This window comes from Chelonia mydas, chromosome 17 (assembly GCF_015237465.2).
Source record: "Chelonia mydas isolate rCheMyd1 chromosome 17, rCheMyd1.pri.v2, whole genome shotgun sequence".
NCBI classification, from domain to species: Eukaryota; Metazoa; Chordata; order Testudines; family Cheloniidae; genus Chelonia; species Chelonia mydas.
The window spans coordinates 19,996,795-20,024,425 of NC_051257.2; the positions used below are offsets into that span (position 1 = coordinate 19,996,795).

At 46.0% G+C, this 27,631-nt stretch overlaps 1 protein-coding gene across 13 annotated transcripts in view; it reads right to left on the reverse strand.

Annotated features, from left to right (window-relative positions):
* Window positions 1-27,631, reverse strand: part of AP2B1 (adaptor related protein complex 2 subunit beta 1) — a 99,007-nt gene that overhangs the window by 57,625 nt on the left and 13,751 nt on the right. For all 13 annotated transcript variants that reach the window (XM_043531464.1, XM_043531461.1, XM_037880756.1 and 10 more), the window contains 5 exons: window positions 9,720-9,910; window positions 8,088-8,309; window positions 7,136-7,256; window positions 5,334-5,429; window positions 564-679 (listed from right to left, as the gene is read on the reverse strand). In XM_043531464.1, coding sequence (XP_043387399.1) covers window positions 564-679; window positions 5,334-5,429; window positions 7,136-7,256; window positions 8,088-8,309; window positions 9,720-9,910 — 746 coding nt within the window. The remainder of the gene's footprint in view (window positions 1-563; window positions 680-5,333; window positions 5,430-7,135; window positions 7,257-8,087; window positions 8,310-9,719; window positions 9,911-27,631) is intronic.

A 27,631-nucleotide genomic window follows, 5' to 3' on the forward strand; every position in this document is an offset into this window, starting at 1 on the left:
AGGCTTAATATTCGGTAAGTGCTTTCCCACGCTTTTCTGATTATCCTGATGGTGCGGAGGGCATCTACCCTAGTACTGACAACTGGATCTGGCATAGAAACCTGAGGAGGTTAATCATTAGTACCAACTGATCCTGGAGACTCAGCTGAACGATACCGATGCATCATGCCCTAGCTGAATGGACAAGAGCCCCTTGCACAAGAGAGCTAAAAGGGGGTACTGGCCCACCCTGTGAGAATGCTAAGCGGTAGGAAAGCCCATAAGCATTTCACTCGTTACCTCTGCCTGGAATCTCTTAAAGTGAAATGGGTTTATGAGCCTCCTACCAGAGCCAGTCATCCTGCCCATACACCAATCGCGAAATCAGACAGCAATCTGTTTACAATCCAACATTAGAGTCCCTTTGTACCAGAGTCCGAACGGGGGCCGCTGTTCAGAGGGAGGGCCACCACACGCACTAAAATTAGTTATACCAACAATATGAGCGGCTAGCTAGGCTGCGCCAAGCAGAACGTAGGTTGTTTTCCTCCACGACATTACACCCCGGCAGTACTTGCACATACTTGTTGGGGTACTTGCGGAAGATGTCCCTGATGACAACAATGGCCTCTTGGACGACGTAGTTGACCTTGGTCTGGATGAGGTCCAGCAGCGTGCTCACGCAGCGCTCTGCGGATTGCTGGGGAGAGGAGAGACGCGGCACAGTCAGACTACAGCTGCAGTTCCAGACAAGCGGAAGAAACCGTACAGGCTGTGGTACCTTTCCACCCAGCACGCTGGACGTAACTGGAGTCCAAAGTAGTAGACGCAGGGGGAAGAAAATGGGGCTGTACTTTAGCTAGTCCCACAAGATAAAGGAGGGCAACCAGTTCAGAGCACGTCTATGGACTTCCAGAGCATGCTCCATATGGCGATCCGTGCCTGTGTGTTACAGGGAATTCGGCGCTTTACTCAATAGAAATATCGATTCTTTGACCCAAGCTCTTGCCAAAGGACAAAGTTATGGCTGAAATGATTCTGTACCAGCAGGTGGTCGGGTCTGCATACAGGCAGAAGTTATTATTAATGGATAGTATCTGCAGAGATACTTATGCCATCCCCTTGCTGGCTAACATACAGAACGGCCTACTACGTATGCACTGCAGGAGTTGCTTATCACTGTTCAGACAGGAGTGGGGTACTTGGACAGGGGCTGGCAGAAGGTGTGGGTGTGCATGTGTTGGTGGGGAGGGGAGAGAAGCAGCAAAAAGCCATTGCCATGGCTGGGTTAGTAGCACAAAGCAAGCACGGCAGGGACAGCGACAGACCCCGGACTGGAATCTCATGAAGATTAGCTATTGCCAGTGCATCTTACTCAATAACTAGCTTCAAACCCCAGACTCTGACTCCATAAAAGTGGCAACAACTGGCCCCTAGAATGCTCTCCGTGCCATATGGAGACCCTAGAAACGAGAGCTGTATTCATTAGGAGAGAGGAGATAAAAGGGATACACGAAGCAGGATGCCACAAAAGAGCTAAGTGGCTCAGACACCAGAGGGCTCAAAATGAAGACAGCCAACTGGGCGCTAGGGGAGTGCATGTGACGCCTCATTACACAGCAGGTGATTAATGTGAGGAACAGATTGCTCACGGCAGTGCATAAGCAGCCCCCATAAATATACTCATAAAGCATTCAGTATAGGGTACAAACAGAACTTGCTCAAGTGGATTTGCAATTTGAGTGAGCTACACAGTGTCAGAGCATTGGGGGAGGGTGGAAGAGGAACAAAGAGAGATTGAATCAGGAAACCTGTAAACTCAGTTTAACAATGGGCATAAATCTCTAAGACAAACCTCAGCCTGACCTAAAGCCCTGACTTGGGCAAAGCGGAGAACGTGGCTCACCCATGTCATTTGCCTCATTCCATCTCTGCATGCTTGCACTGAAAGCAGAAGATCTAGAAATTCTCAGTGACAGATAGATGCTGAATACAAACCTCCTCTATTCACCACATTAGGTCTCCATATTATTGCTCGGTATGTACCACACTATTAAGATGGCAGGGAAAAAGCAATCTGAATTCTTGTAATTTAAAGGTGTCTGCCTTGATTACAGGCTGCTCCGATCTCTTCTCTCACTTGACAAAACATCATTTGAGGCCTGTCAACCAGAAGAGCCTCAGTGCAACCAACTTACAAATCTCATGCAGGCAGACCTGTGGGCTGTCTCTTCAGCAGAAGGCAGTGCTTGGGGATCTCAGCAAGGCCCCAGGCCAAATACCATCTCTGCCAGCCAAGTAGCTGTGCAGGATTGGGCTATTCCCCCTCCCCTGGCATTGCCTCCTGGTGGATGTGGGACAGTTCCAACGCTTCACTCTCTGGGAACAAAGACTTCTTTTATTTTTTACTATATGATCTTAAAGAGACATGGGTCAGATTTGGGAAGTTCTTCATTGTCCAAGTGCTTAGAAATGCAAACAGTTAACAGGAAAAGCAAGTTAATGTTTGCAATTCTTTCCTGTTGAACACTGAAGTGTGATCTGTTACACAGGGGACAACATTCATTGTTTAAATGATATGTGTAATAGATTTGTAGCATGAGCCTCCCTTGAAAGGGAGCGGCCAGCGGGGGATTTGTTCAGTGAAGCAGTCCTCAAATCCCCATGGCAAGATGCACCATGTCTCCTGTGGATGGTTAGCTATTTTTAAAATGGGCATTTCAGAGGTTTCTGCAGGTGGACACTTTACTGAAAAATGTACATCCTTTATTAAACTGGCCAGTTATAAGAGCCAGCACTAAAGCAGGAAGGGTTTTCATCTGGGGGGATACAAGTGAGTAAAAAAAAAAATCGTGCTATATAGAAACCAAATGAAACCCAGTACAATTCTGCAGCATCCTATGAAGTGCACAACAGAGGTACAAATACTGCAAGGTTTGTTAAAATGCTGCTGGTTCCTTAGATTGGACCAAAGTCCACAAACAACACGACTCCCTTCTCCCTGCCTTCCCCCGGTCCATAGTGTTTGTTACGTTAGCCACAGCTCTGCTACTAGTCTCTTCTCAGCCCCCGCCAGCGAAGCCTTTGGAGCCATGTTGAGGCTTCATTTATACTCTCCGATCACAGCTGTGGACGGCGTGCTTCCCTTTCGCCCTGCAGGTGAGACACAAGCCTCCATGCCTGCGCCAGATACTGCCACTGTGCTGTCTCGAGTCACAGTAGATACAAATTTATTCACAAGCCAACTCTTCTAGAAGAGACACAATTAGATGAAAGGCAGGATTCTTGAAGGCGAAGATGTGGTTCCCTGTGAACGCTCATTCATCATGAGCTCCCGCTGGCTGCACCCTCTGTCAAAGGCAGATTTCTAAGTCATCAGAAACTAAGCACTTGGACGGCTGAGAGAGTGCAGTGAGCCCTCCATTAGTCCCCATGTGCAGTGAAAACAGCCTGGAGTAAACTCTGGGGCACTGAGAACAGATACTGATTAACCAAGAGATGAAAGTGTCATTTTTCCCTGTAGTAGGCTGCATGGTACTTGCCACCTTTTAAATTTGGTTCTTGTCAGACATAAACAGAACTATTCTGTAAAAGCAACGTCATCAAAGGGAGGTTGCTAAAAGCAAGGTTTAACTCAGCCAATTAGGATATACAAAGGCAGGGTTACATGCTAACGGACTGCCATTGCAAATTAGCTGGGACATTGTTAGCCTTTGTTCATGCTGGGCATGGCCCTCACACAATGATTTAGTTGGTGATGCTTTGAGCAGGGGGTTGGACTAGATGACCTCCTGAGGTCCCTTCCAACCCTGATCTTCTATGATTCTATGAATACCTGATGGGAGAGAGAGACTCGGATGACATCCAGATACCTTGGGAATGTGCTGTCCATTCTGTATCGAGGAGGGACACGTAGCCCAACTTCTAACCTGAAGGGATTCTAAAGGGCCTGGAGTGGACTCGTCAGGGACTGGCTGAGAAGCCTAGCCCCTAAAAAGTACCACCTCTAATTCGTCCAAACTGCTTAATAGCCTCTGCTCTTTCAATCTCAGATCCTCTTCTTCTGTCACTGTTGCTACTCTTCAAATAACCTGTTCCGACTACTTGGCCACAGAGGACGCATGCTGGCATCTGGCGACATTGCAGCCTGGAAATCCAGACAGACCAGTGCTGATCACTGCCTCTGGGCAGCTTTGAGAGATGGAGGAGGAAACTCCATCGCAGGGACAAATTTTTCTATCAGCACTGATCTGGGCCAGAAGAACCAGGGAACAGCAAGGTGGTGGGGATAAGAGGGCTAATCAAAGGCCATATATATCCTGCAGATGGATGAAGCAGTCTGAGGCCTTGTCTACATACAAACTTGCACCGATTAGTCCAAGTGGTGCAAACCTGTGTGGATACTCTTGTTTCCATTTAAATCAGCCTTGTTTGGGAAATAAGACAGTCCACACAGCTCTTTCCACTGGCTTATCTAAATCACTTTAACTACAAGCCTAACCTTACACTACAGTGATAGCTGTCGAGCACCTTTCAGAACAACTAGATTTGCTTTAAAAGTTAAATCAATACACCACCTTAATACTGTCATTTGTAGGTGGCCGTTGACCTGACAAGGGATCTTCTACACGGTTGTTCTAGATACCTGCAAATTTTCATGAAAAGCCATTCACGTGAGTCAGACTAACAGACATCTGAATAAAGCTTCAGGTTTTACAGATCTTTAAAACTAGACAACCCGCTAGAGTCTTTTGGAGTGCGTGCGTTCCATTTTGCAATTGACTTCAACTCCGAATGCTGAAAAAAATAAAAAACACTCCCCAATTCTTTTTGTAGGTCCTATTCAAATGGAACTGGGGACACAAGCCATTCCTTCATTGCACTGAGTCCTCTGCATTTCTTATGAAACAAATAGGACCTCTCCTTTAAAGATCCAGCTCACAGCGACCAGGGCATTCTTAGCTGGTATAAATTGTCATCACTCCAGCTCACAGCGACCAGGGCATTCTTAGCTGGTATAAATTGTCATCTCCACTGAAACCAACAGAGCTATGACAATTTACATCAGACGAGGATCTGCCCACTATCCTTCCAGTAGGTTGGGATCTGAGAGAAAGAGGACAATCTTGTGATTAAGGCACTGAGCTGGGACTCAGGAGATCAGAGTTCCATCCCAGGCTCTGTTTCTCTCTCTCTCACACACTCACAGAGTATGACTTGGGGCAAGTGACTCAATCTCTAAAATAAGGATAAGAAACCACACAAGGCCGAAGGGGAGAAATTCATTCAGATTTCTAAAGTGCTCAGATATTGTGGCAACGAGTCAAGCCTATAAACCAATGTTAGTTACTTGCCTCGACCTTGATAGCACATCGTCCAATAGCTCGCACAGCCTTGCGGACAAAGTCAACATCCACCTCGGTAGCGTACTCCTTGAGTTCCGCCAGGACCTGTTGGGAAAAGCATCACCCAAAATACGAGTCATTTGAGCCATGAAGTCTGGATAACATTTCCAATGGCTCCTCCTCCATTTCTACCTAGCCATGCCACTTAGGTACTTGAAAATTAAATGAAGCTACTGATCCCCAGAGCACAGAGAGCTTTAAACATTCTGGGCTCAAAGTATTTAGTTGGGTTAATTTAAAATGTGCCCATCCATAGTTCTAGGCACATGTACGTTTACAGACGTACAGCTCAACGTAACGTTAAGTGCTGTACCAACATCAGCTACATCTCAAAACCCCTCAGAGGCAAGTATCCCCATTTCACAAATGGGGAAACTGAGGAACAGATTAAGTGTCTTGTCCCAAGTGGAAACACAGAGTGAATCAGATGGGGAGCAACGGGTTTATTCTCAGTAGGTTCCACTTGAGGCCATTATTGAGTTCTGTGATTGAGCTTTGCCTGCTTTATAAACGTGGCTTTAGAACTGGGAAGTGGACATGAGAGTCCAAGTTCTCAGCTTTGATCTTAGTTCTCCAGACTACTCTGCAGCTCTTGAAAATCAGCTGCATTATCTAGCAGAAGGCACTTCAAAATTTAGTGAGGAATCTGCAAACCAAAATCCAAGAGGAGTGCTACACATCTATATTCCTGGCAATTGATTTTCCACAGATTTTCCACGTGCCCCGCAGATGAGTGACATGGGGCTGCCTTGCTCCATCACTTCCCATAAATTGTGACAAACAGCTATTTTAAATATGCCACATTAAACAAGAATATTTAGTTATAAAATGGAACAGGGTGGCACATCAGCTGCAGATGGAATTGCTCTGTGTTAACAAAGAGGGGTTAGTGCTTGAAACACACCCTAGGAGAGAAGCGATAGACCATGGTGGAATTTCAGGTACTGGGATGACAGGACAGAAGCAGCACAGAATGGGAATATGAACACTGAGTGGGCAGGAATTCACAAGTTCTAATCTCGACCCTGCCACCAACTCATATGCAAGTGACTTCAGCTCTGTTTGTTTCTGCAACTCCAGTCTGTAAAACGTACCCCCTATCTAAAGACTGGGAGTGGATGTGTCATTACACAAAGTAAAACTATTTCCCCATGTTTATTCCCCCCATCCCCATACTGTTCCTCACACGTTCTTGTCAACTGCTGGAAATGGCCCACCTTGATTATCACTACAAAAGGTTTTCTCTCTCTCCTGCTGGTAATAGCTCACCTTACCTGATCACTCTTGTTACAGTGTGTATGGTAACACCCATTGTTTCACGTTTTCTGTGTATATAAAATCTCCCCACTGTATTTTCCACTGCATGCATCTGATGAAGTGAGCTGTAGCTCAAGAAAGCTTATGCTCAAATAAAATTTGTTAGTCTCTCACATGCTACAAGTCCTCCTTTTCTTTTTGCAGATTCAGACTAACACGGCTGCTACCCTGAAACCTACCTAACAAGTGTGTTGCAAGGTTTGTACAATGCTATTAACATCTAAATCACTAAGGAATTTCCAACCCCTCCGTTAAGTAACTGCAGACCGTACACTGTGCCAGAGTTAACACTGATTTGCTGCTGTTTATTGTACCACAGTTCAGAGAACACTTTTAGAGGTATTAATTTGTGTATAAATCTTCCCTCATGGCATGCATTTTGGAGCCGGTATACCCCATCCGTCGGGGATATGATTGCAGTTGGAGTAACTGACCTGGGCAATGTTTGCCTGGGATGCCAGGCGGATCATGATGTCCAGCTTCTCCAGTTTGACATAGATGGGGTCGTTGTACTTCACAAAGAATACCTTGATTTCTTGTTTCAAGATTTCAGGCCTGGGGAACACACACATACACAACACAATTGCACACACTTTTAAATCAATGACTTTCCATTTCAACAACGATGACCTGATTTTTAGGACAACCTTCGCTTTTGCTAAGAACACAATGGTACCAGCGCCTAGCAATGATTTGCACACAAATATATTAGACCTGCATTTCCAGTTAACACCCATCTTTTACCTCCAAGCCTTTGATTTTTTACGCTGCCGGGTTCAAGCCGCTTTAACTCTGCCTCCATCCCCACCTGCCCTGCACGCATGCATAACACCCTCCCAACACATCATGCCACCTACACCACCAGAGTCTCTCCTTCAGTTCTTCCGTCAGTGGCTAGACACCTATATCAACATAGAGCCATTTTCCCCAAACGTACCAGCTCCTGTGCCACACCCATCCCACCTTCTCAATATTACCGAGAGATCACAGTATTTGAACCTGCTGAGAAAAATAAATGTTGATCTCCTTCTCCCGGTTTAGATTCTTTGATTGAGAGTGGAGGGAAGGATCTTTAGTGTCTCTATGGCAGGGAGAGGGGAGAAAAGGAATGCCTGTCCCAAATCGCCTTCCCCAAGAAATCTTGGCTGGCTAAAGAAACACAACAGTGATGCTGGTAGAACCAATCAGCTGTAAAAACAGTCAATGACTCTAGCCGACAACTGTGCGTTCCAGAATACAGGAAACGGGACTAGTCAACCAACTCCTCAGAGCCAGGGGTTGGGTCCTCACACTTAGCACACCTGGACACACAGAAACTTCTGAATGGATTAACTCAGCCAGATCCCCTTTCACCACACCCAGTGAGAGCAGCACTCTGGCCTGTACCTTTTCTGCACAATTAAGTTGATGTTTCTCAGGGCAACATACTGAACTTCAGGCTCTCCAGACAGCAGCGTGACAAGCGGAGGGGCCAGTTTCTTCAGCAGCATGTTGTAATAGTCAGACTCCTTGGGTAAGAGCTCCAGGAACTTCATCAAGACTTTCACAGCAGAAAGCACCACGGCCGAGTTGGCATGAGACAGCCGGGGAGTCACCCGCTCACAGATGCTAGAGACAGAAAAGACTATGTGGATTTTCAGATTATTTCTGAATTTCTCCCATAAGACCTCAGCTGAATGGGGGGTCTCTCAGAAACACAACAGGACCCAGGAAACCATGGTTGGCAAGTAACCCCTTGCAATCAGACGTCAGCAATGCCAACCACCATATAAGGCAGAAACTGCATTTATATTCCATTCAGTTCCACACCCTTTTAGAGAATTTAAATATGAAGAGTGAGCGGGACATAGTCAGAGCCGTTCAACAGGCAGCCCCATTCGGACGAAGCTAGGACAACACAGGCCTGGGGCTTGGAGATCTCTGTAGGGTCCTAGAGCTGACCAAGAGCCTGTTTTCTGAAACAAGACAAGGGAATCTTAAAACATCAAGGACGAGGGGAAAATTCAGTAAAACTGCCTGATAATTTTTTTTTAAAGGGGATTATCTGTTCTGCCTCAAAAATGCAGGCACTGGAAAAAACCCAGCAAATTAAAGGAGGCTTGCGCCCTTTTAGCTTCTTTATGAAGGATACCGAAAGCAGAAGGCGATTTTTTTTAAAGCAGTGCTTTTTTCTGCTTGTTTTCCACCCTACTATGCAAGACATAGAGATTGGTCTTTCCTGGCTTTGGTGGAGGACAGGGAAGGTCTAACACATGTTTGCTAGGACTTCTTGACATCTTAACTGAAGAGCGGGGGTTAGGGGAATGAAATCTAACACTAGCTCTTCTTCTCAACGTCAGCCACTGACGTTAAAGCGGTATTCCCCAAAACAATGAGTTTTAAACAGTGACGGAAATTGCTTCCTCATTTCATCCCTCAACTTTATCGTCCGTCCCGCGATGCCATAATTTAGACTAGTTTTCTTGGCACCATCGAATTTTCCAGCCTTGACAGAACCTGAAATAATGTGAGAAAACAAGCTGTTTCATACAAAGAAAACAAAAAAGGCTTTCAGGCCCCTCTTTATGCAAAAAGAGCAAAAAAAGGGCACAGAGCCCAATTTATTTTCTCCACGTCTCCTTTAAGAGGCGTAGTGCTACCAGCTTCTGTGTTGTGCAAAGTGCACGTACCAATTGCCACACCACCACTGGTCTTGGCGGATCCATTGCTGGACCCGTGGTTTACTATGAAGAGTAGAGCCCTTTAAGGGAAACATGGAGAGCAGAGAGATGGGGGTCTGTGCAACTTAATAGCAGTTCCCAATGGACTCTTCTGTGCGCAATACCTGGAATATCAAGCCCTCGTGGCTTTTCAAACTGCTTCATTTGAAGTCTATTTCTGCTATTCGAGGCCCGTATCACAGCCCATTACATCAAGCCCCCACCCTCACACAGGTGATGGGACACTAGCTAATCCGTCAGAATTTTACTGCAGGAAGGCTACTAGCCACACATGAAGGGTGTGAGCCAGCGCATGTACCTCTGAGCCTCGCGGTCATCCTTGGGGTTGTAGTTAGACAGACAGTCCAGAATGAAGATCTGGCCCCATTCGGTGCATTCATTCAGGGCCGTCAGCAGCTTGTTAATGTTCTGAGGGTTTAGATCCAGCAAGTTACTGTTGGGATGCGACTCGCTGATCTCCGACAAGGCAGCCACCGCGTTAGCCACCACCTAGGAGAGGAAGAGAAGAGGAGAGGCATTCATGGTTAGTGGGTCACCCAGGACTCGAGGGATTAACTTGACTTAGCACATGTTATGCAGCTGGGCCATGTTTGAGACTTTGCCTCCGTATCATGACCTATGCTAAGCAGATATCACCAAACCATCAGAGACCCATGTTAATCTGACAGTGCAGTGGCAGCTCATGGGAGACCCAAAGTTTCAATGCAATCTTGCTATTTGCTCTTCATGGGCTGCCCAAAGTTAGAGTCCCTCTAAAACGCTCTGGGTATCTGAGGGAGGGAGGAGAGGGGAAAAAACTGCACTGCTGGTAAAGCATGAGACCAATAGCGGGCCACAGCAGAGTGGATGGTGCAGAGAGCATAATGTCCATGGACGATATGTAAAAGATGGGCCAGGTAGAGAAGGCTAAAGGCTTGCCCTATCGGTGCTGTCCAGAGGAACATGGCCTCTTCTACGAGCACTGCCTTTTGCAATACTAATTCTGGGTATGCAGCCAAGAAAGGTGACACTACACCGTGCAGCAGTGGTATGGGTCAGGTGGGCAAAATACCCCAACTAGAAATAGGCTTCAAACATCTATTCAGATCGACAGGATCTTCCAGACCTTAACTTCAGTTGAGGCCAGCCTCCCTCACTTCCAAAGAGGAGAGACGGTTAACTGTTCTTTGTTGATCAGAGTCTGTCGCATGACAAGGTCACCAGTTTCCCTACGGGCACTGGAAGTGGTACATACATGAAGCCTATTTTGCCCCTGAGCCAGTCCCTATAAGCCCCAGTCTGAGCTGTTTGAATGGAGCTAGAACGTCTACAGAACTTTCTTCCTATGTGAAAAACACTAATTAAGAAATGAAAACTCTCTATCGCTCTGCAAGGATCTGCTGAGGAACCCAGTTTGAAAAGAGGCAACATGCAGATTTTGAAGCAGGTGATTCTCCCATCTGGTTGTCTAACAGACAAGAACAGCCCCTGATTGCAAGTCCTTCCCACTACAATCATTTGTCTACCACGTGCTGTACGATATCCAGTTATTGCAAATATTGCAGTACATTACATGTGGTAGAAGCCAAAGCACACGCCCGGACTTCTAGGCCACTTCTAGACCTTCCCACTTCTAGCAGCGTTCACTTGGGGTGTTACTGCCTGGTGATTCCCAGCCTGGTTTGCCGGGCAGTAACAAGCCCCTACTTCCAGGCTCAAATCACAAGACCTTCCCTCTCACGTGTAATCTGGGAGTTTGGGAGCTGTATATATTCTAACCTGGCATCATATGAAGATTCTTAATAGAGAACTGCTACCCAATATAGCAACAAAAAAAGCTTCTGTCGCTGTAAATGCACATTGGGTGCTATGGAGGTGTAAGCCTGAGTTCAACACACAGAACTACCCAAGATCACACTATATAAAACTCTGTAAAATGGAGATCATGCTGACCTTTCCCATCAAGTGCTTTTGTAACACAGACGGTGGGCGGGATCGAACCTGGGACCTCTGGAGCTAAATGCATGAGCCTCTACTGCACGAGCTAAAAGCCATCTGGCTGTTAGCTAAGGCTGTAGAATAGACTCAATCTCTCTCTCTCTAAGTGGTCTCGGTGCCACTAGATGGGACAGAACACCACACCCAGGAGGTGTGTGGGTTACACTTTGAGAGATACTGATGGAAAGTGCCATATAAGAGCTAACTATTATTTTCATTAGAGATAAAAGAATGGAATACAACACTGCACATCACATACAGGGAAACCCACGTCTAAAGTTCTTCTGCTAAAGTGTCCCCCAGGTTTTTAGTACTAAATTGCTTGACTTTTGGTTACAGAACCGCCTCTATAAAAGTCTGCTGCTCCTCTGGATGGTTTCTTTCGGTTTCCCTGTACACTGCTCTGAAAAGGACACAAATATTGCAAATATTTTACAATACTGCAGAAGTTTTACAAAGCATCAGTCACCAGCTGCTACAGAATCAGTGTTCCAGAATTACGGCATGCACACGCATGTACGCTAGCTATTTTGTATTTCAAGCTCTAGATGCCATAATGCTGAGTGCTTTAAAAAAAAGCCTAGAGATTGATTTCCTTAGCTGAGCAATTCTTCCATCACTAACCAAGAGAGGATCCTCCATGCTGACTGCCAGCTGCCAATGCCACTCTGATCTAATGAGCAGCCTCCTTGGACTCCCTGCTCAATCATCACACTAGCTAATTTATTTATACATCCCAAACCATGCACCCCCCAATGGCATCAAGTAAGGATGCTGCTCCTGTTTGCATCAGCCCTCTTTCAGGACCCACCCTTCCATCATAAATCACACGGCACGAGGACTAATGCTGGGCCTGGGTCAGATTTGATACCCCCCCGAGCATCTGGGGGGCTTCAGTCTCTGCTTTACTAATCCCAGACAAAACCCCTGGTCTGAATCACCAACTATCATAAACTGGCTGATTTTGCCTCTCACCTGGCTTTTGGCAAGTCACACTTAAACACCATTCAAAGGCAGGTGTAGCAAACAGTTTATAACACAGTCTGGCTGAACAGTGATAATTTTGCATTTAGGCTAGGATTCCCCCAGGGAGTTGGGAACTCAAATGATGTTTCAAAGGGATTTGGATACCTAAAATCACTGAGGCTCCTTCAAAAATCCCATGCTGGAGGCTATTAAAATGTATTTAACACACATGGTGCATTACAGCGATAGTGAGAAACATTCTCTGTAGCTAATCTAACAGGCTTGACCAGGCCCTGGAGAAACCTGCATTAAGCAGCCGTGCTGCATTTGTGAATGATCCCTTCTGGCAGCTCAGACCCACAGCTCAATGCAAATGGCAGAGTGAAATATATTAACAAGGGAGTAGGAGGTGGCTGGGTGGGAAGAGAATGGGTCTTTCGTTACCAGCCTCCATGGAAAGGGGCGGGAGTGGAGGTAAACCAGGAGGGGAGATAAGATGCTCACCATTTGAGCAATCAGATTACTTTGTTATTAGCTAAGGCTAATTGTAAATTAAACCAAGTGTGTAATGCAGCTAATGAAGTGTAATGTTCTGCTGCTTAAAACAGGAATCTTCCACTTACTAGCCCATTAAAACAAGGAAGAAAACGGAGAAAAGCAGGTGAACAAATTAAGGAGCTCCAGAGAGATGTGGCTGGCTGGTTTATATGCAGAGTAAAGCAACCAATGCTCAACAAGGAGGCCGTCCTCACAGCCCCTCCCCGCGATCTCGGATGTACAGCAGTCTCTCCCCATGAAGGTTAGGGGGGCACATGGTACTTCCCAGGAGGAGAGAGTTGTAGGCATTTAAAAGCTGGATTTGGGGCATATACAGTGCGTTTGTTTCATTACAGAGACACCCAGCTGGGAGGCTATGGGCATTTGCACGGATGCGTATCTGAACGATCATTCCTACAGCCACAGATGCAATTTGACTTTTCAGTTGGGAGATGGGTGAAGCAACCTTTCGCTATCAGAGGAAGCGTTCAGATCCTTGGAGAGTCAGATCCACGCTATTTATACGAGAGTGGCTTTAGCACTAACACCAGACTGACAGGTGCTTTAGGATCTTCTGCTCATACTCAGTCATACCCCTTCCCTGCAACAACTCCTCACCTCAGCACTGCAATCTGCCTCCTGCACAACAGCTTTAAGATACATTCAAGTTAAATGGTGCAAAATAGCTCAGATTGGGGCCACAGGGCCCTTCATCCAGTTTATCTATCTGATGGGCGCAGGTGACCTCTAGTTAAATGCCAAGTATTGTCCCTGCCTGGTGACTGGAACAGGCACTGCCCCGGTCTGAGCACAGGATTGAAAACTAGTCACTCCCCAGCTCCAACCTTAACAATGACACAGGTTCCCTCTGGAGCTTCGGGGAAGTCATGGTCCTCCACTTCCTTTCCCCCTTCGGAGGTATGGCGCGTGAACATTGGACATGCTTGGAGGTTAAGTGCTATACAAGTGATCAATATTTAATCCAGACCCGAAAATGGCTTTCCACGTTTTTTTACACCATTAAACATCCCCTAACTTGCTCTTTATGGCAGTGGGATTGGTTTTTTGGGTGGAGCGTGGTGGGGGGCCGGGGAGGAAAAATGATGCTAGATTTCAGCAGGCATGCTGGAGCACACTTATGTTTTAAAGTGGCTCCCCTTCACTCCAGGCAGCACTAGCATGCTGCCTTCTGCCAGACTAAAATATCATGTTCCTTCTCCTCTCACTTTGGGGAATGAGGGGGCTTTGGCAGCATGATGAGAAGCAAGAGTCACTCTAGCTTTAAACTCTGGTTGATGAACTGCTCTTTGCAGGCAGCAGAGAAACTAGCTGGGGATGCACACGCCGACCTCAGCACTGTGAATTGTCTGCTTCCCTGGCGCGGCTGCGAGCACATCGTGCAGGGAACACAGAGCTCGGCTAGACGGCTGGGATCGCCGGTGCGGCCGTGAGACTCCTTGTTTAGTGTTGTTTCATCCCCCCACCCCCGCCACCCCATAAAAAAATCTCCAATCCTACTCACTCAAGTATTCATCATCTTCTACCAGGGTTTGTCTCACCACTTTCCCAAAGAGGCACGTTGAAATCTCCCCCCCCACCCCCCCCCGCAGTTGCTCTCTCTGGCGCCATCCAGTGGCAAAAAGATGATCCCTGTCCGCACACAGGCATGTTACCATTTAAAACAGAGGCATGAGGCACTGTCCAAACCCTCCCAACCCAACCAAGCTAGGTCTGGGCAGCCAGGTAGAAAATACTGCTGGGGACAGTGACAAGTGCACACTGCAGGTCTAGCCAGCAAACAACAGCTGAAAAAGGGCCATTCTGGTCCAAAAAATAAAGGCCAGACACCCATCAGGAGCTAAAACTGCCTCAGAGTCAGAGCACTGATTGGTAGTCAAGATCTTGGAATGATCCATTCAGCTGAACAGTGCAACACCTAGGAAATTAGAAGTACCTTGTAGCAGGTATTAAATGATTACTCAGTAATTGGAAGGAGAGCTTCCTACGATGGCTGCACAGTCGACTTTTGGCAGCTAACGTGTATAAATATACAGCGTCTGCTACAATCCATGCTCCCCACCCACCCCTGTTTAAAACCAATGTGGTGTCCGATTTGTATTTTTAAGTAAAATGCAACACAACTAAGCGGCTGGTTTCTCAGCTTCTTGGGCCTTCTGAATTAAATACATCATAATCTAAGCACTGCTGCTCAGTTAGTAACCGTATTCCCCCAATCACTCATCTGTGCTTTGGTTCTCTGAAAGATACACGATGCAGTAATGACAGGTTTCAGAGTAGCAGCCGTGTTAGTCTGTACCCGCAAAAAGAAAAGGAGGACTTGTGGCACCTTAGAGACTAACACATTTATTTGAGCATAAGCTTTCGTGAGCTACAGCTCACTTCCCGATGAAGTGAGCTATAGCTCACGAAAGCTTATGCTCAAATAAATGTGTTAGTCTCTAAGGTGCCACAAGTCCTCCTTTTCTTGATGCAGTAATGGTCACGCTGCTTGATAAAGGTATATGATTTGTGTACGGCACTTTGAGGCTCTGTGGCAATGGGTGCTATAGGAAAAATATAAGATAGTGATGGGATATAAACCCCACAGCTAAGTCTCACAGCTGCTGGCCATTTTCCTGGCCATTTGAGGGGAAAGCACAATAGGAAAGCCTAAGAGATATTCATCCCCAGGCCTTGTCTTGCTCACTTATCAGCCAAGCAGGGAGCTCGATAGATAGAAAACAGCAAATGAGTGAATTCTACTATATCAGCAAAAGCCTCTATACTCTCCACGCACCAGGTTCCATCTCGATCTGGCAATCTCTTAGTCCTCAGCTACTTAAAACATGATTGGACAACTCTCCTTTGGCCCAAATGGGACAGAGAAGGCACAGAATGCTGAGGCGAACTGCACTGCTAACCTCATTGCAAAGATGGGACCAAACATGAATGTTTCAGGGGGCATTTGTCACTGGAAAGGAAACAAAATATGCAGCACAGAACATTTCTCTTTAGCCTCTTGGTGATGAGTTGGTCCCCAAAAGTTTGTGTAAGACTCCCCCACTTTCTGCATCACTTAGTGACACGCCAAAACTCAAACACTGTAGAGAAGTATTTGTGTGTTTTCGCATTAGTTCGGTGAGGCATGAAATGTAATTTGCGACTGAACACAGGTGGGCACTGGAAGATTGGGCCATCTCTGCTGAATGAAGACAGAGTAGGAATCTAGCAACAACTCCGCTCTGGTACGTGCAATGGACTTCTGGGTCTAACGAAAGGGAGTTCTTCATTCTCCCCTTCACACGCAAAGCCAGCCAGCAGCAGAGGCATATTAACCAGGAGCAGTGTGGTCATATCTGACCCAGGATTTCGTGGCTTGGGGACACCTAAGGGAGGCATTCATCTTGCAACAGACAAGCTGGGAGGAGGAAGAAACTTCAGCCTCAGGTGGCCAGGAGGCACAGCAAAGAGGCATCGAAACCGGAGGCACAGCAGCCCCAGAGGCATTTAACTCAGCACTAGAGAGCCAGCTGCAACCTGCCAGTGTCGCTGTCAGAGTCCTTACATTCCAGTGCAGCGCAGCGGACTCATATAAACCCCAGACTGGTCAGCACATGGGCAGGGAGGAGGAAATGCCCAACTCCGTCTGGGGAATGGGGTTCATTTCTTTGGTAGGTCTTCCATGGCACAGAAAACCAGGCGCTGGGCAGACTGGCAGCAAAGAGTCACAAGGGTAATGGCAATCAGCTTCCTCCTTTGGAAAAAAATATACGCTCTAGCTCTTACGTAGCATCATCTATAGATCTCACAGCACTTTACAAAAGGAGCTATCACCCCCATTTTAAAGTTGGGGAAACTGAGGAAGGGAGGGGACGTGACTTTCCCAAGGTCACCCAGCAGGGCACTGGCAGAGACCCTAAGTCCAGTGCTCTCTCCACAAGGAAGGAAAGCACTGCATAGAAGCTAGGTGGTATTTTCATATTGAATTCAATCAAAATCCCCATTTTTAAAATTTAAATGAATCCATCACAAGTTTTACCCTCCAGAGCGCTGCAGAAGGTACATCCAGCTACAGAACACAATCGCCTTCCCCAAATCCCTGCGGCTCAGCTCTGCTACTCAGCAAGCACCCGAGTGCTCTGACAGGAACAACCCCATCCCAGCCCTTTTTCAATCCTCTCAGAGGATCAGAGAAGATCAGGGTTGGAAAGGACTTCAGGAGGTCACCTAGTCCAACCCCCTGCTCAAAGCAGGACCAATCCCCAATTTTTGCCCCAGATCCCTAAATGGCCCCCTCAAGGGTTGAACTCACAACCCTGGGTTTAGCAGGCCAATGTGCAAACCACTGAGCTATCCCTCCCCCCTCAGTCCCTGTACGTTCCCTTCAGGAACACGCGACTAATTGAGGTTCTACCACAAAACCCAGATGCTTGCACGCAAAGTCTTTATGAGCAAGCGAAGCTCTCTCCTCTGCTCGATGACTGACAGTTCAGATTGTGTGCAAACCTGGCCACTTCTGGCCTTTGCGTGGGCTCAATGGCCATGCATATTTTCTTAATGAGCATTCCAGTTCTCAGCTTTAGTACATGAAAACGACTAGTGAAAGGAATAACCCCCTCACCCCGAAGAATAAATGGCAGGGGGGGGGGGGAGAGGGGGGAGGGAGGGAGGGGAAGAGAAGAGCATGTTAGCTGGTTCTAACTAGTCACTCTTTCCAAATGAATAGGATCGGTTTTCATGTTTCAAGATAGAGTCTCTTAAGAGGGCCTACAGAGCCACCCCAACCCAATAGGAGAGGGCTGGGCTAAGGCCCCCCTTGCATTCACTCCAGGAGATCGTTCAACAAGACCAAACGCACCTGCTCTAGGCCTGACCTCAGCAAAGAGAACACCCAAGGGGGTAACGGAGACAGCAAGAGAGAATAGGGAAAGTATGGAGACCCAGCCCATCTTAAATAGGTTTGTAACCTAACTGAGGGGTGGTGAGAACCCTGGACTGCTCGAGGGTTTCCAACCAATCCATATGATGGGCTTCTCAGCCCAAACCAGCTCTGGTTGTCAGAGCTGAATATAACAGTGTCCCCAGAGTGCTTGCTGTTAATGCTGCAGGGAAGACACAGACACAATGAAGAGTCTAATCACGTGGCCTGGGGTTTGGTGTGTGTTTCCTGATTAGTTTGGTACTAATTACTAATCTCGGCTCAACCCATACTGATTGACTGGGCAGTTTGTGGATGGTGTTAACACGATAAATCACCCAGATAGCACCGTTAGCGGAAACAGTTCTCTCATACTCCTTTCCAACCGACACTCATTTGTTCCCATTCTTCTGAAGGACAGTCCCACTCAAAAACATGAGCTCACTTCACCTGCTGCAGAAATAAGAGCCCGCCACCGCAAACAGACTCGGGTGCAGAGCAGCTTCCTGTGTCAGCTGCGAAAGATTCTTTTCTCACGAAAATGGGACAAATCAGCCTCCCTAACAAAGATGGGCAATGGAGATTTAGCTTAACCTCCACTATTTATACTCCTCAGAACACAGGAGTTTCTGAATGACTAGTACAACTCCTGGATCACTTGATCTCTAAAGAACCTGTATTCACAGGCAGCAAAATGGAGATGAGATTAGCAACCAAATGAGTGGTCTGGGAGGAGAGAGACTGTCTCCATTTGGTACCACCCTCCCGACAGCTTCCCCGCGTCAGCCAAATTGTGGTATACCAACCCCATAACCAGACTTCCCTTCCTCACCACACATGTATTTGGATTTTACAATCTTGCCATCGGTCAGAGCCATTCAGCCTTTGAACTGCATCAGCACTGGCCACTTCGGTTTTCTATAAACAAAAATAATTTATTACTCACTGATGTACAGAGACTAGCAAAAAGAATATAGGCAGTAGCACAGATTGCTCCCTCTTCTACTCCCAGATCTTCTGACTTCAGGGACTCAGTAAGTTGTTACTAAATCTTATTCTTCTTAACCATGCAGAGAACCCATACAACTCAGAACATGAGCTGACTTCTCTTCCTTCGTGTGTATCAACACCGAATATCCCCTGAAGACAATGGGATGACCTGGGTGGAAATAAAGGCATGTTCTGAAGATAATGGGCTCTCAGAGATGTCACTAAGGCCATCGACTGAAGATGGCTGGATTTCACAGGTATTGCTGGCAGTCTAACTTGGCCCGGTGATGGTGCATTAGGGAAGAACTCAGCTTGAGCCTCAGAACCCAGGTTGAGTTTGTAGGATCCACAGAAAAAACATCTTTTTCCTTGTAAATTGACCGAATAGGGTATGAAAATGAGGCAAACGTGGAACTCTGCTATGCTATTTTTAGTCACTCTACAGAGTAGAACTGCATTTTAATTAGAGACGCTCATTAAGGCTGACTAAAGAGAAGAGATGTTGCAACACTGAACTAGTGTTCAATACTAAAAACCTGAGGGCATGACGTAATGGGAGGAGATACTAACTTGGCACAAATCGAATTTAGGGAAGATGTCTGCAGAGAACAGTTATGCCACCGATTAAGAGTCATCCAAGGGAGCCATAGAATCAAGGAGAGAACAATCGCGTTGGACCCACGTAATGAAAGGATGGGTACGGACAAGGATGGATACCCTGTTGTGCTTTTCCCTTACTGTTTATATTGCTGAAAAGAGTCGACCAGCTCAGTGTTACGAACCCCAAGTGAACTAGCTACAGAGCAGATGGAGTTCACGTTCCCTGTAGTACAGTGCTGCCACCTTCTGGTTTAGTCATTAATTGCTGAGCCAGAGACAAAAGCCAAAAACCAAGCTATTGTGCAGATGGAAATACTGAAAAACCTGGTAATCAGTCGCTCTCTTTACATGCAATTCAAAATTTAAGAAGAAAGTTCAGTACCAATCTCCCTTGCACACCAAGAAAGGGTTCACTAGAAGTACAGCATCCTGTGCTGTCATTAACATGAACAGGTAAACTTTTTAACATATACATTGCTTGAAATCTAAACCAGTAGCTATTACGAGTGTTCAAAGAACCTCGTAATCAGGGCCAGGCTGGATCAGCTACCTACTGCTGTGGCTTTGTTAACGACGTCGGTTAACGCTTGTTAAGAGTAGCTATCAACCCCAGGGATCTGCCTTGTCAGGAAGTAGCACAAGTCCACCGAAGTCAGTAAATGTGGTGTTCTAAACAAAAACCCTGCTTCAGTAGAACGAGGTGACTAGAAGAGATGACGCGCCTTTCCTGAACTGAGCTGGCTCAACGCCATCAGTGTAGGAACAGGATCCAGAAGGCTGAACAGGGCTAGGTGTAAGCACAATCTAAACAGGCAGCCCCCAGAGCGTTATATTTATTCCAACCCTGGTTGTGTTAAGCGTCACAAAAGGAAATTCATGGCGAACAAGGAGCAAGGCCTGTCTTGTGTTGAGGGTCAGGGCTGGGAGGAGACCTGGGGTCTGTTTAGAGCCCTGTGCAACAATGGCCAAACCTCAGTTTCTCTCTCTGCCTACCTGTGGAAAGAGAGGAAGCACATCCTGGCTGAGGAGTGGAGAAGCTAGTGATGAACACCACAGAAAAGCTCATGAATAAACTGAGAGGACAGTTTTAAACCTGTTCAAAAGCATGTTGGACTATTACCTTGCAATGAACGAACAAAATCTTAAAATGTTTAGATGCCCAGACTACAGCATCTGAGGGGTATCTACGTGTGTGTGCATAAAATGATATGCACATGTACACATCCACACACCCCTCTGATGGATTGCTAGGATAATGTCATGGCCTCTGAACACTTACAATCTCTGAATGCCCCATGACTCTTCCGTAATGAGATGTTATTCTAAGAGAAAATATCTGCTTTCAACAAGGTCACCCTGTAATTTACAGTCAATCATCCTCCTAATGAGGGGGATCTCAACTGGTAGAAACACACATCCCAATCCTTTCCTCAATTACCAGGCAATCAGCAGGCCCGAGATGGAGTTATAACTCTATGCAACATCCAGTTGGAATGATGAACATTTGCCCATCCGGCTAGGAAGCAGCTGATTACAGATGCGCAATAAAAAGCCATCTCAATGGCTGTTTGTGCCATTTGGGAGGAGGACTTTTTTATATATATTATATATACACAAACACCCCCCCCCACCCACTCCAGCTCCTGAAAAAAACCCATTAGAAATGAGGATTTCCTACTGGAAACTAAACATTCCATCCGCAGAAAATGGCAGCTGCTCTATATTCTTGTGTCTCATCAAGAGAAGAGGAAAACTCTTTTGTCCTAATGAAAACACGAATGAGTTAAGGTTTGCAGCCAGCTGGCTGCACCATTGTGCACAAGAGATAACACGCTGCAGGGAGAGATGCCGTTTTTAGCTTGCTGCTGTCTTTTGTTTAATTAGAAACAGAAACTCGTTTAAATGAGAACTTCCAGTCAGCGTTCCTTTTCAACTGGTTAAAGCACCAGATCAAAGAGAAAGAGCTTGTTAGTAAATATTGGTTTGTACCCAAAAACAGAAATAATGTAACAAACACAACTCCTGGCAAGCAGCTTCGCTGCAACACACTCACTCAATTTCACACTGCAGGACGCAGGGATGAGCTGGACTTTTTGAATAGGAAACAGATGACTCTTCTAATCTGTATTAGATGGTCTGTGAGTATCTCCGCGGGGAACAAAAAATTAAAAATGGGCTCATCAATCAAGCAGACAAAAGTATAATATCTAGTGGCTGGAATTTGAAGCTAGACAAATTCAGGTTGGAAAAAAGATGAAATTTTTTTTTTTTAAACAGTGAGGATAATTAACGGTTGGATCAATTTACCCAGGGCTGTGATGGATTTGCCAACACCAGCAATTTTTAAATCAAGATTGGATATTTGTCTAAAAGATCTGCTTGAGTTCAAACAAGAATTATTTCAGGGAAGTCCTATGGTATGTTATACAGGAAGTCAGAGGAGATGATCACAATAGTCCTTTCCGGCTTTAGAATCTATTAACACAGATTTGGACACAACTCCTGAGTTTTGGAGTAAAAAGACTGCCATGAAGAGGCATGAATTTCCAATGCTCCCATGCCCGGTCATAGGAGGTTGGTGAATCACTGTAACTGCAGTATTAATAAAAGGGTGTAACCAAGGTTAAGGTCTCAATAGCTGCAAGAGCACCCCCTGAAGCTCACCCTGCCCACTCTTAGAAGACGAGCATGTATGAAGCCTGCCGAAGTACATGCAATCCCATGAAAACAATAGACAAACACAATCCCACACCTCCCTGCCAAACCTGTAAGTCACACATGCTGTTCTAAGTCAAATCAATGCATTCTTATGAATAAATCTCTCCCCTCCATTGCTGTCACTCCTCACGCCCACATTCTCTCTTCTGGCAAAGCCTGAGTTGAGTCGAGCCAACAGAATTGCATACGTCAGGCAGCTCAGTGATTTTTGTGCTGCTATCTTGGAGAGTTTGGTGAGCACAGGGGCTGCAGGGCTTCACTCACCCCGCAAGGCTTTGCCATCCCAATGCACCCCTCCTTATAATCAGTTGGGTTATTCTGGGTACTGAGGGATGGCAAGGAAGCTGGTTTCATCAGCAGTCTTTGGGCTGGTTCAAGCCGTTTATTCAAATGCCCCATTTGCTGTTGTCCTCCGGTGCTTTTCCTGTTTTCATTTAATTTTGGGTAGCACTCAGGTTAAAATGCTTCAGAAGTAGTTATGAGTAACCACCATTTCAAGTCACTTGCAATAGAAGAAGGTTTGTTTACTGAAGTGGTTTCTTCATGTCAAGGTGATAGATGGAGCAGGGAGTGCAGGAAAAGGCTTGTTAACTCCTGGTGAAAGATCGGATCCTGTAAGTGGAACTAAACAGCAGAATCTAACATCTTCACAGCCTTGTCAACATCAGCTACAAGAAGGTAGGAGTTCTCCTTATGCCTCATATAGGATAGAGCCATTCGCATGGCAGGGACACAGCGTCTCCAAGTAAACATCAATATTCATGTGAAACTCGGGACAGAACAAAAAACAAAGAGATCTCGAAAGAGATCATCTAATATCAGAGCTGGCACGTCCCCTAATCTCTGCCACTGTGAAAGCCAGACCCTTTAGCTCTACTGTCTCTAAAAAGCTGTGCGATCAATAAGAACCTTTTATTTTCTAGCTAAAGCCCAGCAAGAGTCTGGCATTTTACCACCTGCCCTTGATTTTTCCACAGCTCTCAGGAAGGCCTGAACAACAGGTTGGCAATATTCTGCATGATTCAATTTGTGCATAAAAGACTGATGGAGCTGCCAGACATACACAAGCAGTGTAAAATGACAGGCTTGAACAAAGTCGATCAGACCTGTGTTCCAAAGTCGCCGAGAGCAGGGACACTCTCATGCCATTCTACTTTCACAATCAAACCAGCAGAAATGTCTCTTCACGATTCCTGCAAGAATTGCATTAAGAGATTATCCAACTCACTGGATACCTATAGTCCCTAGAAACAACAGTGAAGAAAAGGATTGCGTATACTGTAGGGTTCCTCAAGCTGCTGCCCACCACGGTCTTTATTCATAAATACTGGCCCTGGGTCCAGGTATGGGAACAGATTCCCTCTCAGCACCCCTGCTGATGGACAGATTTACTGCATAATTTCCCCCTTTGGAGCTGTCTTATAGATTAATCCATCCATCTGATACATCTCAGAGCTCCTAATAATTCACTTAACTGTATTAAAACAAGAGCATTGACTTTTTACAGCCACTAATCTAGATACATTTACTGGCACATTGATCCACCTATCCTAGGAACAGCTGGGGAGTCTGTGAAAGACAGTAGCAAGGGGCTGTCCTTTGTACATTGCTCACAGGATATGGCAAGCCTGGCCTTCTCCTCAGAAGAGGGAGAGCTCCTGCAGTCAGATTTTCCACCATAAAAATCACAGCCCTCAGGGGAACTGGGAAGCCTAGAACTTCAAAACACTGCTGTTAGAAATGCCTTCCCATTCTTGAAGCCGCTTGGTGATTGCCACGCATTTCCACTGGCTGCAGAGCAGCCCCTGCCTTAGTTTCAAGACACAGCTTTAAAGGAAAACAATAATGTAAGCTGAAGGTGGTGGCTTAAGTGGACTAACCATCAGATCTGAAATGCCAGGAAAGCTGTATCTCCAGGGCCAAGTCTCCAGCCATTCTTCCTTCAGATACAGGCATAGTGGAGGAAGGTCCTCTTCCATGCAGTTCATTGTTTATGAAGCTTTTAGAGGAGACCTTAAGAACTGAGTTCTGGGATTTTCAAAGGAACCTAATGGAATTAAGCATTGAACTTCCCACTGAAATTCAGTGGGCAGCTAACTCCCTTATACTGCACTGGAAATGTACCATGCCAAGCATACCAATAGCAATCAATTTTTCGTAAGTATAGTATCCATAGCAAAAATTCCCCTTGTTGTTACTGTTGGGCCACGAATGATCTGATGGAAGTTGTCAGCAAAGCATCAGCACCCGCTGAGCGTTAACGCTGCACATTGATCTAAGTAACGCTAGTTGTTACGTAAGCTATGTAACCTAAGTCAATGTAACTTACATCGACTTAAAGCGGCGTCTACACTGAGCTACATCGATGGGACAGTGTCTCCTGTCAACATAATCCACCTCTCGTTGAGGTAGATTAATTAAGTCAATGATTCAGCTCTCTCCCGTCAACTTATCGCATCCTCACCTGACGCGATAAATCGACGCTGCTGCATCAATTGCGACAGTGCCGATTTAGCCGCATAGCGAAGACAAACCATGACAAAGACGCAAGCGGAGTTAGAGAGATACCGTGACAACTATTACAAAAGCCTGTTCTGAAATGTCTTAGTATGTACGTTCTCTTTATACATGGTGTTAGAATAAAGGGCTGTCGTTTACAGATAATTAAAACAATATAGCAAATTTGTGATGCAGAGGAACTGTAAGCACACCCAACCCTGCCTATTTTACACAAAGTTATAAGGCTACATGGCTAGCATCACAAGTCATGCTCATCCACAAGGGGTAGCAATATTTCGGCCTTCTTCGTGACAACAATATAACTGAAAGACCCACGCAAACAAGGGAAAACTAACTAGAAAGGGGAAGTAGTGAAACTGACACTATGCCATGTGCGGTCAAAAGCACAAAGCAAACAATAGGAAACAAAACAGAATTGTTTTTCCTCTCACTTTTTTCTCTGTGACAGCAATCTTAGGTGTTACTGGTAGCTATAGTAGGCAAACCCAAAGGAGAAGGAGGTGTGTGTAATTTTTAAGCTGATGTTCCCCTTTAATTGCAAAAGGAAGGAACAATGGAGGGGAAAGGGATATTTAGCAAGTTCCAGTTCTGACTTGACATAGAGCTTACTGGTAACTGTCGTTGTCATTCACTGGGTGAGAAAACCATTTCCCCTTAGATACGTCTTCACACCTTTATTTACCTTGCAAAAGCTGCCTTGCCACCTACCCGAGGGGTAGGGGGGAGGTGAGAGAGCCAGACTCATTGGTCTACCCTTGCAGCAATGAATTTCATAAGAGGCTCTTCTCTTCATGCTATATTCAAGACCTCCTCCTTGAACCTTTTCCTGATGGACATCTGAACTACGACACCAGCTGCCTATAGCTAAACTCCTAGACAGAGATCATATCCTTACTTCGCTGTGGTAGCTCCTCGAGTACAGGAACTCCCTCTCCGTAACTATTCAGCTAGCCTGTCCCTCTCCACTTCTAAATAAAGACTGAAGAGGGTCTACCTGCTTAACCACTGTCGGCTTCTGTACATGACTCCACTGCCTCTAAATGCCGCTCATTCAGCTTTTTGATTTATTATCTGGTGTGGTTTTTCAAACATAATGCTCATGTTTTAACTGTTAAAGACAATACTTATTTACATTTAAAAGCAAGTGCTGAAACTTGTAGCTCCTCCTAAGATTACAGAGATTTCTTCACTCTGCTTAAAGCAATTGCGGTTAAGTGGTTTGGACAGGCCTAGAGACGAGTTCAGTGCCACACAAACAAGATCTCTCTCCTGATTGGTAGATATTGGCACCTGCACAGCAAAGGTACAGGCCCCCAAACCACTCAGATGGTGGCTGTATCTGAAACCACTGAAGCTCGAGAATCCCACGGTCTCTTCTTGCATGTTGCATCAGACAGAGCAATTAGGGACATGGTATCATATAAACTTTACGGTACATTTTTAACTCTTATTGAGGAATATGCAAGATTTGAACCCTGAGCCTTTTGCACCCATCAAAGGGCAACAGAATGGTGCTGAAGAACTCCGACCCAGGATAGCAATAAATGAGCTCAGGGCCCTGAGAAAGGGGCTCAAATCACCTAAGCTAAGCACTTTCATAAAGACTAGAGGAAATGCTGGGGGCACATCTAATCAGATTGAGACTTCTTCCACCACTGTCAAATCAAGGGCAAAGCAAGCTTGGGGAGAATGGCAAGAGATTGCTAGCAGTGTTACAATTCAATGGGCAAGACTCTCCATTGATGTCAGTCTGCGCCTTTTCCCAGGACAAATAAAATTCTTGCACTTGTGGGTGTTGCTGTCATGGAAGTCTTGCTTCTCTTTGTACATGTATGCAGTACACAGACAGAGAGCAATCTCATGGCATCTCACTTGCACCTGTAACTGCACTGGCTCTGAATTTCCTTAGAAAGCCTGGGTTTGTTTTCATTTAGTACAGACGTCCCCACAAAGGTGCCCAATGCCTGGCCTGAAGATCCACTGTCTGGACGGGAAATCTCTCCCCTCCACAGCCCACATCTTTAGATATTAAAATTACTAAAAATGAGGAATCTCTCAGTGATGGGGCTGGGAGTGCTCCGGGACCGCCTGCGGCCCTGCATCAGGCAGTGCCATTCTTATGGCTGAGGAGAGCCAGACAGGACTCATTTAGGAGTCAACGAGTACAGCTCCTGACCTGGCTGGAAGAGGCACTGACACTGCCGTGCTCCTCTCTTTGCAGGAGCTGAGCTGCACAGCTCGGAACCCAAGCTTCGATTCCTCCAGGGGGTCCCCTCACCTGACCGATTGGCTGGCTGGGGATAACTAACAGTTAAATGACCTCTGGTGCCAATGAAGAGTTCTTAGTGGTTTACTGAGAGAGAGCGCGCGCATGGGAACATCCGGTGCCTGGCAGAGCTCAGATGGTAACGTCCAACATCTCATTCTCAGGGATCAACCCTGAATTAAACAAGCTAATATCGGAAATGAAGGGAATACAAAAACAAGCCTACTGGGTGTCAGCAGAGCTCAGCACTTCTGTTATTGCCAACAGAACCCACAGCCTCAGAAAGAAACAGGAGATACCTTTGAGAGGACAGTGGCAGCATTTCATCATCTGCCCAGTAGGGCTGGGCAATTACAGAATGAGATTGAATTTCACAGTTATCCAATTTATCTGTGTTCATTATCTGAGACAGGAGAACTGGGCAGGGGAGTAATTCTCAAGTCTCAGCCAGGGAGAAAGAATCGAGAGAGAGCTGACTCACTGGCTGATTTCAATGCCAGCCCCACTGAGGCACCAGACTCCATTTCATAACCACCACAGTGCAAAGGGTGACTGGGCAAGCTAGAAAGCTGATTAACATTTCTTTTCAAATCAGTAAATCTATTAAAGAAAAATATTGCAATATGCTTCCAATCCTGCCTCTTGACTCCCGTCATGCACAAGTGCTGATTCACGGCAAAACTGTATTTTCATTGCCCTCTACCCTTCAAAAATTCAA